The sequence below is a fragment of the Bos mutus genome, chromosome 15, assembly GCF_027580195.1.
Source record: "Bos mutus isolate GX-2022 chromosome 15, NWIPB_WYAK_1.1, whole genome shotgun sequence".
Taxonomy (NCBI): domain Eukaryota; kingdom Metazoa; phylum Chordata; class Mammalia; order Artiodactyla; family Bovidae; genus Bos; species Bos mutus.
The window spans coordinates 28,847,427-28,860,017 of NC_091631.1; the positions used below are offsets into that span (position 1 = coordinate 28,847,427).

General features: G+C 36.9%; 1 protein-coding gene across 2 annotated transcripts in view; it reads right to left on the reverse strand.

Annotated features, from left to right (window-relative positions):
• PAAF1 (proteasomal ATPase associated factor 1) overlaps positions 1 to 12,591 on the reverse strand; it is a 41,263-nt gene that overhangs the window by 19,633 nt on the left and 9,039 nt on the right. For both annotated transcript variants that reach the window (XM_005893535.3, XM_070383744.1), the window contains 3 exons: positions 12,129 to 12,218; positions 4,135 to 4,233; positions 3,372 to 3,522 (listed from right to left, as the gene is read on the reverse strand). In XM_005893535.3, the coding sequence (XP_005893597.2) occupies positions 3,372 to 3,522; positions 4,135 to 4,233; positions 12,129 to 12,218 (340 nt within the window). The remainder of the gene's footprint in view (positions 1 to 3,371; positions 3,523 to 4,134; positions 4,234 to 12,128; positions 12,219 to 12,591) is intronic.

Sequence of the window (12,591 nt, forward strand, 5' to 3'; positions counted from 1 at the left end):
TACTTTGGCCACCTCATGCAAAGAGTTGACTCATTGGAAAAGACTCTGATGCTCGGAGGGATTGGGGGCAGGAGGAGAAGGGGACGACAGAGGATGAGATGGCTGGATGGCATCACTGACTCAATGGACATGAGTATGAGTAAACTCCAGGAGTTGGTGATGGACAGGGAGGCCTGGTGTGCTGCAATTCATGGGTTTGCAAAGAGTCGGACACGAATGAGCGACTGAACTGAACTGAACTGAACTGAATAAATATTAGTAAAAAGCAGAGCAAATTTCATATTTCTATACAGGTTTCTAACAAGTTTAATCAATTCAAATAGAAGTATCTTCTATTACTTGGAGGCAGCATATACTATTTCAAAGAAAGTATATTAGAGTTTGAAAAGAATGGCCCAAGTGCTGAAAATGTAACTTGGTTTCTGAAATAAAAGCATCTTTCCTACATTTGTAAGCAAGAAACCTCAATCAATCAACTGAAATGGTGCTTCATTTGTTCTCAGTATTTTCAAAGATTATGAAAGACCTGGTGCTTACTACAAAAATTAAAATTATGAATATATATATATATATATCCAAATTCAACAACCTTAATTAAATGGCCTGGGCAAGTAAAAAACTTCAAACTGATTAAAGCACACTTTAGAGCTACTTAGGAATTACATATTACAAACAGAACACTACTTTTAGTTTATTTTTTCATTAGAAAAATTTAGAAACACACGAAATCTTACCTCTGCTTGTTAATTAAATAATAACACTAATCCTTTAATTAAATATAGAATATGTATCTAAAAGTATTAGAAAAGACCAATTGCATAAAAACTAAGATCAAAAATGTCTATTTTTCTATTAAAAATAACAATTTCTGCTTTTCACAGTTGACAACCATGTTACAACATCACAAGGTTCAACTTGCCTGGCAGAGTTTAAAGTGCAGTGTTACATTTTTAATGAATTATAATATTCACTGTGCATTTATTTTATACCAGGGATTATGTTAATCACTCATATGCACCATCTTTTTTTTTTTTTTTTTTTGCACCATCTCTTTTAATACTACTATCCCCATTTTACACATGAGGAAATAAAGACTCAGAAAAGTTAAGCAACTTTAAAAGGCTTCACAGGCTGTGAAGTGGAAGAATTAAGATTTAAACCAAGATTTGTATGTCTCCAAATCCTAAGCTTAACCACTCTACTATACTGCCTCCCTTACTATCATGTTTCCATATACTAGTAGTAATAAACAAGCCAGGGACTTAAGCTAACAAAAGATTATCCTTTATAGCAGATCTTTATACAAAGCTGCTCTATTAGTGTCCTAATGATTCTTTGCAGTAAGCATCAGGTGATGTTCAGTCAAGTCTTCCTTTCATATCTTGTTTGCCAAACTTACCTAGGCAACAAAGGACCATGTTCACTTTTGATACTATCTTCTGCTTTTCTTATTTAGTCACCAGTTGTGAAACTACTAAAGATCACAAATGCAGGTAATAATTCTTTATTCTGTTTTTTACATGATAATCTCAGAACTAGGAAGACTGTAGAAAAGGAGTCACACAGAGCAATCTGGAAGTCAACTGGGTAAAGACAATGACCCACACATGCTGCTAAGTTACTGGAGATTAATCTTGATTTTGGCTCCATATTTTTTAAGAACTGGTGGTGGTGGTTTGTTTAGTCGCTAAGTTGTGTTCGACTCTTTGCTACTCCATGGACTATAGCCTGCCAGTCTCCTCTGTCCATGGGATTCTCCAGGCAAGAATACTCGAGTGGGTTGCCATTTCCTTCTCCAGGGGATCTTCACAACCCAAGAATCGAACCTGGGTCTCCTGCACTGCAGGCAGATTCTTTACCAACTGAGCTATGAGGGAAGCACTTTTTAAGAATGACCAAGCCCAAACTAGTCACCTAAACAGAACTAACTGGAGAGGAGTTATTCAAGACCTGACAGACATTAGCCTGGATCTGACTAACTTTTTCAATTTCCCCTAAAAGTTTATTTCTGTTCAATCGAATTAAAAAAAAACCTCTCAAGGAAAAAGAGTCAGGGTTGTTATACTCTAGAGAAGCCCCCACCCTAAAACTTTTCTTTTAAAAGAATGAAACAATTATACGAATAAAAGCTTAATTTACATCAGTGAACACTCTATATAGTTCACTCTGAGCGACATGCATGATTCTTAAGGAGAACTGGGAGACTTAGGATTCAAGTGGAGGGCACAGTCCATAACTGCAGTAACCCAAAGGTATTCTGAAGTTGAGCATGCACTGATGCTGAATATACATCCTGTTAAGTTCAACATGCAGGGCCATGCCTTGTTTCACTGGAAAGTTGCCCCGTGCCTCACATCTTCAAGGTGGCCAGATCTGAGGTGAATCCCTCAGTGTTCCTCTAGACTCCCCAACTGTGCAGGCCACTTTGATGCTTCATTCCTGTCAGTTCTTTGGCCTGAATGTGAGGAAAGCTCTAAATATCCCTTCTATCCCCTCTCCACACCCATGTACTTGAGTCTAAGAAGAAAATTCATTTATTTGCCAAGGTTAACATATGCGTTTGCCAGACGATCTATATGTAATCTGACAAACCATTATAAAGAAAAATACTAAAACTTAAAAAAATCAACACACAAGTTATTTATAATATAGTCAGATACACAAGGCAAAAACACTGGATTAAATACCATTAAGTATAGGGTGATATATAACAAATTCTCAAATGGGTGGTGTAGATGACGTGTATTATGGTCCCAAAGGAGGGATCAAGGTAAGAAATTACTTGAGGATGTTTTTACAGTTTCAAAAATATCCAAACCCATAAAAATTAGAATGACATTTTATCACTTTTTTTTTTTTAACATTCCTAATTAAGGATAAAATGTCTAAATATCTTTTTTCCCAACAAACCAACCAATCATTTAAAGAGAGAAGATGTTCTCACTGTATCTCTACAATCTGATATCAGCAGGTTAGAACCAAGGTCTGACTCATGTCTGGTGAGGCAGCCATTTGCAACCCAGCTTTAATCTCAACTCAGCCAAAGGACTAAGGAAAACCAGTGGGCACACCTCTCTTTTTTCCCAGCACACAGTAGATGATCTCCTGTGGAAAACAGGAGATCATCTACTCCTTTTTTTAATCTTATCAATTGTGGAAAACAACTATCTATGTAGGGCAGTTAGTTCTAGATAGCAATAACAAAACTGGGTAGGAAAGGAATTTTTAATCCCTGGGGAAATACCACTTCACTTAAATAGCCAGTTAGATAAATTATTTCTGTTTTTGTGGATTACTAGATTCTGTCTTTTTGGTGCTTCATTTCTGGGGATCTAATTACAGAAGGCTTTAGGAAAAATCACTCTTCATACCTCCTTTGTGACCTTTGAAGGTCACCACACAGCTAGCATCTTCAGCTGACCATATCTTCAGCTGGGCATCCATTCCCCCACTCAGAACCACAAGGCCTGATGGGAAAAACCTGCAACAATTCACATCAAACACATGTCCTTCCAATACTCTCTGGAAAAACAAAAGAGAATTCCATGCTAGTTCTCTTGTTCATCCCTCGATGTCCTCTTACCTCCCACATCCTTGGTCCCTTAAATGATACATCTATATACTGTATTTTAAGACAAAAGAGATCCAAAGAATCTGTTTAGTTCATCTGTCTACCAGGTAATGTTCTAGGAGCTGTTGGCTCCCTTTCCTGGACTTTGGCTGTAGATGTTGTGAATTTGACCTCCAGAGCTCTCGCAGCTATCCATAACTCTATTTCTACACATAAGGAGCTGAGGAGGTTTGAGGGCTCTTTTACTTAAAATCCTCTGTTCAGGTTGAGGGGCTCAGCCATACAGTCAGTGTAACAGCTACTCTGTCTTAGAAATGTATCACTGAAGGCAGTTCATATCAAGGGACCATCCAGACATTCACTAGCCAGGCTCTCCCACTGTTTCAGCCCCAATTTGTTCTGGCAAATCATCAAACTTGAGCCTGGTTCTCATATTAACAAGTGGAAGAACAAAGACCAATCAAAGTGTAGTGTTCCTACATTTTCAGAATGGGCCACTCTTCTTTCCATGGCCCAGTCTAAGGTTTCTCAGACCACCCTAAAAGTATATCCAAAGCCTTTACTCTGAGCTCTCCATTGGAAGCCTGCCAGATCTTCATGCTCCCATCAGCGCTAGATGACACACCAAGGCCTCCTCCGCTGGAAATGTCCAGGCATGTTATCTGTTCAAAAGACAAAACTAGTGTTGTAACCAGTGTTACAAATAATGAAATGCTCTTCTTTCCTTGAAATGTTATAAACCTCTCTCAGTTCAAACTCCTCTAAGACTTCTTCAAGCCTGTGCTTCCCAACCCAAAGAACATGTATTTAATATGAAGGCTGAGTTATAGTCACTGTTCTCCCAACAAGGCTAGAGCCAAAACTCTTTATTTCTCAAAACAAAAAGATATTCTTGTAGTCATATATAACCTCCTGCAGTTTATATAACTGTAAAGTCCCTTATTCCCATATCATTTCCATAGTTTCCACCTTTTGCTATGTTACTTTAAAATAAAGATACCTCTCCTGATTCTTAGGAACCCACTTACACAAAAGACAGACTTCCAAGATGCACCAGAAGGATTCAAAGAAAAGCAAAGATGCTTCCAATTCACTACTTCACACTACCTCTGTAAAACCTTAATTGTGTTTGTGTATTTCAGAACAAGTAACAGAAAATTCAAATTGCTAACATCCGCTGGATCATCAAAAAGCAAGAGAGTTCCAGAAAAACATCTATTTCTGCTTTATTGACTACGGCAAAGTCTTTGACTGTGTGGATCACAATAAACTGTGGAAAATTCTGAAAGAGATGGGAATACCAGACCACCTGACCTGCCTCTTGAGAAACCTGTATGCAGGTCAGGAAGCAACAGTTAGAACTGGACAAGGAACAACAGACTGGTTCCAAATAGGAAAAGGAGTACGTCAAGGCTGTATATTGTCACCCTGCTTATTTAACTTATATGCAGAGTACATCATGAGAAATGCTGGCTGGAAGAAGCACAAGCTGGAATCAAGATTGCTGGGAGAAATATCAATAACCTCAGATATGCAGATGACACCACCCTTATGACAGGAAGTAAAGAAGAACTAAAGAGCCTCCTAAAAAAATTTAAAAAAATAAAAAAAAAAAAAAATAAAAATAAAGAGCCTCCTGATGAAAGTGAAAGAGGAGAGTGAAAAAGTTGGCTTAAAGCTCAACATTCAGAAAATGAAGATCATGGCATCCGGTCCCATCACTTCACGGCAGATAGATGGGGAAACAGTGGAAACAGTGTCAGACTTTCTTTTTCTGGGCTCCAAAATCACTGCAGATGGTGATTGCAGCCATGAAATTAAAAGACACTTACTCCTTGGAAGGAAAGTTATGACCAACCTAGACAGCATATTAAAAAGCAGAGACATTACTTTGCCAACAAAGGTCCGTCTAGTCAAGGCTATGGTTTTTCCAGTGGTCATGTATGGATGTGAGAGTTGGACTGTGAAGAAGGCTGAGCGCCGAAGAATTGATGCTTTTGAACTGTGGTGTTGGAGAAGACTCTTGAGAGTCCCTTGGACTACAAGGAGATCCAACCAGTCCATCCTAAAGGAAACCAGTCCTGAATATTCATTGGAAGGACTGATGCTAAAGCTGAAACTCCAATACTTTGGCCACCTGATGCAGACAGCTGACTCATTTGAAAAGACCCTGATGCCGGGAAAGATGGAGGGCAGGAGGCAAAGGGCACGAAAGAGGATAAGATGGTTGGATGGCATCACCGACACAACGGACATGGGTTTGGGTGGACTCCAGAAGTTGGTGATGGACAGGGAGGCCTGGCGTGCTGCGGTTCACGGGGTCACGAGGAGTCGGACACGACTGAGCGACTGAACTGAACTGAACAGAAAATTCTCAGATTCACTTACGCAATTTCAGTATTAGGAATCACTTCATGAATAAGCCATGATTAGAATGCCAAGTCTTTTTCATATACATGCATATGTATTATCCCCTTTATATTAAAAAACACTCAGTTGCAAATATTCCAGAAATGTAAGACTGAGATATATAATTCCAGGCATATTCCCAGCAACTACGATTCTCATATGACCTAAATTATTTTTTAAAAAGTAGGAATTTGGGCTTTAATTATTCAACTTTCCAGTTTACATTTCTATGCCAATTAAGCCATAATGAATAGGTGTGGCAAAACTAAAGGGATTATATAGGTCAGCTCTAACACTAAGATTTTTTCTTCTTTATTTTGATTCCTCAATAAAAGGACTGTTAACTGTAGTTCTAATTTAAGGATTACGACAACAATTAACATTTATATCACAATTCATCATTTATAAAACATTTTCAAATACACTGAATCCTTTGATCCTCATAATAATCCCATTCTGCCCGTAGCTTCTCATTGGTGGATTCTGCTTTCACACTCATGTCTAGGAGACATTTCTCAGATCTTTCTTCTCCCACCACTAGCACCCTAATCCTTGACCTGACAGTGACTAGCAGTACTGTCGATTTCAACTCTGTTCTGGCTTCCCAACTACATGATGAGCTTTATAAGTGTCAGAACCATGTCCAGCACCCCTTTCTTACTCAAATCATTGGCTATGTACATAGTAACTATTCAACAAATACCTAATACCAGTTTGGGAATAAGGATGAAGCACCTCATCAACAGAGAAGAAAGTAAAGCCATCTGACCTATATCAAGGAGACCAACTACTGTCCCCATTCACAGAGTCTCAGAAACAAAACATATTTAACACTTGCCTACTCACTCTGAAATCAATTTAATCCCTAAAGTGACACAGCCAAACATCTTTCCTGACTCATGTGGCACTTATCTTTGGCTTTATAAAAGACACCTGAAATTTAACCTGTCCAAACACAACCCTTATTTTCCCCTGAAAGTGAAAGTTGCTCAGTCATGTCTGACTCTTTGCGACCCCATGGACTATACAGTATGGAATTCTCCAGGCCAGAATACTGGAGTGGGTAGCCTTTCCCTTCTCCAGGGGATCTTCTCAACCCAGGGATTGAACCCAGGTCTCCTGCATTGAGGGGAGTCTTTACCAGCTGAGCTACAAGGGAAGCCCTCTATTCCTTACCAATGCAACTACTTGTCCCCCACTTAGTAAATGACACCAGAATTTACCCAATTCTCAGGCCAAATCTTTGGGATTATCCCAACTCCTCATTTTCTCTCTTTCATATCCAAGTCATTGACAAACCCTATATGGTCCCACACCCTAGAATATGGGCTCTACACCACCGTTCTATTCATTGCTATAGCTTCAGTGCCCAGAAGAGTATCTGGAATACAGTAGGTGATTAGTAAATGGGTGAACCACCTAATAATGAGTTCAAATAAGAGAAAGAGAATAAGAAATAGAAGAACAATTAATGTGTGTGTGTGTGTTTTTTAAATGACCTATTCCACAAAAGGTAAGTGGTTCTCCAAACACCTGAAGGAGTTCACCATTTCCTCCTCTCGAGGTCTTCAGTTCTATATTTGTATATTACAGTGGCTGTCAACAAGGAGCAATTTGTTTCTGGGGGGACATGTGGTGATGCATAAACATTTTTAGTTGTCACAACTGGGGGCACTACCTAATCGACCACTTGTAGGTAGAGGCCAGGGATGCCGCTAAACATCCTACAGTGCACAGAATAGCCTCCTATGAAAAAGAATTATCTAGCTTAAAATGTCAATACTGCCAAGGTTGAGAAACTCTGACATACTGTTTGGTACCCTCTCAGTTAATAAACTTTCCCTGGAGGGGATGGGGACATTGTGTTATCATCTCAGTTATAGATCTTTGAGGCCCTAGTTCCTCGACCTAAAAGGTAATTAAGTCTGAACTATCCATTTCTTCCAAAGTGACAGAACACTGAAAAGTAGATTATAGATCATACCAGCTGTCTCCTTCCTCCAAATTTTTATTAAAGGAAGAAAGAGAATTAACATTTACTGAACAGCTATTATATGCCAAACATGTAACAGACACTATTCTCATATAATCCACCCAAAAATCTTTTAAGCATTAGTAAGAAACCAGATGGGACCCGAGAGTTGGTAATGGACAGGGAGGCCTGGCGTGCTGTGATCCATGGGGTTGCAAAGAGTCGGACACGACTGAGCGACTGAACTGAACTGAAGAAATCAGATGAGAAACCTGAGGTTTAAGAGGTAGTTAAGTAACTTCCCTAAGGTGACAGAGTAGAGCCAGGATACAAACCTAAGTCAGAGTCTAAAGTTAAACATCTATTCCTTAGTTACAGGAAAAGAACAGACAGATCAATGGAGTAATAATAAATACTGGATATAGATGACAATTCACGTCCTTGAAATAAAGGATGGATTATTTTGTAGTACTGTAACATGCTAATCATTTCAAAAAGAATTGTTACAAACACTGTAAATCAAATGTACTTCAATAAAATAATTTAAAAAAAGTAAATTAGACCCCTACTTCAAATCAAGTAACAAAAATAAAGTTTGAAATGCAAAAAATAAAACATAAAAATTCAAAAATTATATTTATAATTGTATTTAACAAACACTATTTATATTGTGTTTGCCAGGTTCCAGGCCCAATTCTAATTGTTTCAATCCTCACAACAACCCTAAGAGATAAATACTTTTACTCCCACTTTACAGATAAGGAATCTACAGCACAGGAAGGTTAAACAATTGGCCTGAGGTCACACAGTTTAAGCGGCAGAACCGAAATTCAAATCCAGGGGATCAAATCCAATGAGCCTGACTCTAGAGTCCCTGCTCTTACCCATTACACTGTGTAATTTAAAGTGTGTGTGTGTGTGTGTGTGTATACATATATATATAAAAATCATAGACTACCCTAAGCAGGATCCCAAAGGCAGTCATTATAAATTGATAGGTTCTATTATCTAGAAAATTAAATATTTTATATATCAAGACACCATAAACAAATAACAATGAATGATAAACTAGAAAAAACTATCTGCAAAATACATGGCAAAAGATCAATACCCTTAATATAAGAAGAGTTCTTATCAATAAAGAAAAAAATTCACACTTAGAAAAATGGGCAAATGACATGAAGAATGGTCAATAAATATATGAAAAAGTGGTCAATTCATAATTAATCAAAGGAAATGTAAATTCAAATAGCAATGAAACATCATCCCTCAATGGTAAAACTTTAAAAAATTTGAATAGCTAGCATTAGCAGAGAATGTCAAGTCAGACTGGCACAAAAGCGATACAGTAAAAAAAAGTCTTTAGGCAATTGATAGGGCCCAGTTGTAGGTCAATCAATCAGAAAATCCAGTACAAGTAGAAAATAATAAAAAAGGATATAAAAATACCCCTACATTTTATTTTAACTCAAATACTAATCTTTTCATGAGTCCACTAATTACTATAAAGACTTGACTTTCTTGTAAAAAACTATAACCAGGGGCTTCCCTGGTAGCTCAGTGGTTAAGAATCTGTCTGCTAATGCAGGAGACACAGGTTCAATCCCTGACCTGGGAAGGTCCCACATGCCTGGGAGCGACTAAGCCAGTGCACCACAACTGCTGAGTCCTCTCTCTGGAGTCCAGGAGCCACAACTACTGAAGCATTAGCACCCTAGAGCCCATGCTCTGCAGCAAGAGAAGACTCCTCAGTGAGAAGCCTGTGCATCGCAACTAGAGAGTAGTCCTCACTTGCTGCAACTAGGGAAAAGCCTGAGAAGCAAAAAAAAAAAAAAAAAAAAAGACCCAGCACAGCCAAAAATAAATAAATGAATTAAAAAAATTAAAAAAAAAAAAAAACTATAACCAAACGGTACACAACTTCTAGTTTCTTGAAAGCAAAGCAAATCTTTAGTCACACTTACAAAGCAATCTAAGAGCAAAAACTTATCCAGGTTTTTTTAAAGAAATCTTTTCCCTAATACTGTACTACATTTATTTTGTCCAAACTACCAAAATAGCAGGTTTAAAAAACTCTTCCTGGGAATTCCTGGCAGTCTAGTGATTAGGACTCCACTCCAGGGGGCACAGGTTCAGTCCCCAGGTGAAGAACTAAGATTTTGCACAAGCTGTGTGATATAGCCAAAAAAAATCCTCTTCTGTATCAAGTCTCTATAAAGCAATCAAACTTAGTTTCCAAAGACATAGTCACTCTGCCTTTCACACTTATATTTCACTGGCTTAACATATTTAATTAACATAATTTCAAAAACAGTACAACAGACATTGTAACTGACCCTTGGTAAGCATTCAACTTAGAGGGTAGTGTCAGCATGCAAACCTCAAAGACCTTACAAGCTGCAAATGTGCTGTGAGCATGAATCAGATTGGTTTACAAAGGAAATGCAGAGCAATAGTTTACTCAATAAATCAGTTAAGTGGAAGCCAGGTAGAACATACCAAAAGCCTTATGATGTACATTCCCTGTGACTCAACAACTCTACTTTTATAAATGTACTCTAATTTTTTCTTACCTTTGTGAGTAAAGGGTTAGCTATAAGTATATCATCAAAACTATGAAGTCAGAAAATTAGAAATAAATGAATGCCCAGTAACGTAAGATGAGAAAAATAAATTATAGTAAAGTCATACAGTGGAATACTATGTGACTCTTAAAATAATACACATAAAGTAAACACAGAATGATGTACATATTAAGAAATAAAAAGTAACTGATAAAACAGCATATACTATAAAAACCTATTATGGTAAAATATTTAAAGAAAAAAGATTGGATCAAGGAAAATAATGATATGGAAAGTATGGTGCTGGCACATATCAGGCAATCAATAAATGTTAGCTATTACAAATATGATTATTACTAATTTTACTTTTAAAAATTGAGATATAGTTAACAGACAATATTAGAAAGTTACAGGTATACAAAGTGATTCACAATATTTTAAAGGTTATATTCTATTTACAGTTATAAAATACTGACTATAGTCCCTGTGTTGTACAATATATTCTTGTAGCTTATTTATTTTATACATAATGGTTTGAGCCTCTTAATCCCCTACCCCTACCTTGGCCCTCCTCACTTCCCTCCCCCTATTTATATCCATTAGTTTCTAAATCTGCAAGTTTGTTTCCTTTTTGTTATATTCACTAGTTTGTTTTATTTTTTAGATTCCACATCATATAGTGTTTGTCTTTTTCTGTTTAACGTATTTCACTTAGCATACCCTCCAAGTCCATCCACGTTGTTGCAAGTGGCAAAATCACTGATTATTATTAGTAAGTGCCACATAACAAAAGCTCACGTTATCTTCATAGCATAGAAATGAATGATTTTCACTTTCTTTTGTATTTCCTAAATTTTGATCACTAAATATATATTTGTTTCGCAACAGGGTAAAACAGCTATTTTTGAAAATGTATCACACAATAAGAAGCTGTAGGCTTTAATATAATCCACCATTTCTGCTTCCAAAAAGCCTACGGTACTAGAAAGGGCTTTATCACAAAAATCTCTGAAAATTATCCCTCAATATGCTGTTCTTGGAATTTTGAGAAAATGCCTCTTTCTATAGGCAAAGGGAGAGAAATATGAGCAGTAGCAAATTACTCAAACATCAAGTACTATCATCATTATCCAGAAGTAGGTAAGCAGCACTAGAGTAAAGCATACATAAGAAAATTAAAAAAAAAAAAAAAAAATTTCACACAATTCCTCTCTTTAAGATTACCAGTAATGGCATGCATCGCTTTGAATTATAGTTTTGTCCAGGTATACGCCCAGGAGTGGGACTGATGGATTATATGGTAATTCCACATTTAGTTTTCTAAGGAACCTCCACACTGTTTTCCATAGTGGCTATACTAACTTATATTCCCACCAACAGTGTAGGATTCCCTTTAATAATAAAAAAAAATTATCAGTGAGTGGATTTGTACATTTATTCTAAGGACCCAACTACCAGTTTTGCCAAACATATCACACTTTATTGGCTGTGTTATAACACAAAGTAAATTAAAACCACATTAATTACTAATATGTTTATAGCACTAGACAAGCAGATAAAACAAAAAACTACATGTTATTATGTTTTCTCCTCATTTTATCAAAATACTTACACTCTTTGTATGAATTCTGGAAAAAGTAGTATATGGTGCCAGAAACTTTGAAGATACATTTTCCTTTGGACATGAAACATGAATGCTTTTCTAAACAGAGAAGGAAAGATGAAATCCATCAGTAAAGCTACATCAATAGAACTAAATAAAGCTTCTTATTTATTTTTTTTTATAAAGCTTCTTAAAGAAAACATTAGGATGAAAGAAACTCTTACCTTTTAAGTGTACCCTCCCTCTCTAATCCTCTTTCCCCAACCCATAAAACTATCACTCCCCTATAGATAAGCAGTCCTTTTACTGCAGAGAGTTGCAATGTAATTTGAAATTGCTGAGCCATTATGTATTTATGTTGAAGATTCAACCAAAGACAAACCAACAATAAGATACAAATGACAAACACGAGAACATTAATTTCCATTAAGAAAATCCAATACCAGTACTCTCAATCAGCAGTGTGGCAAAA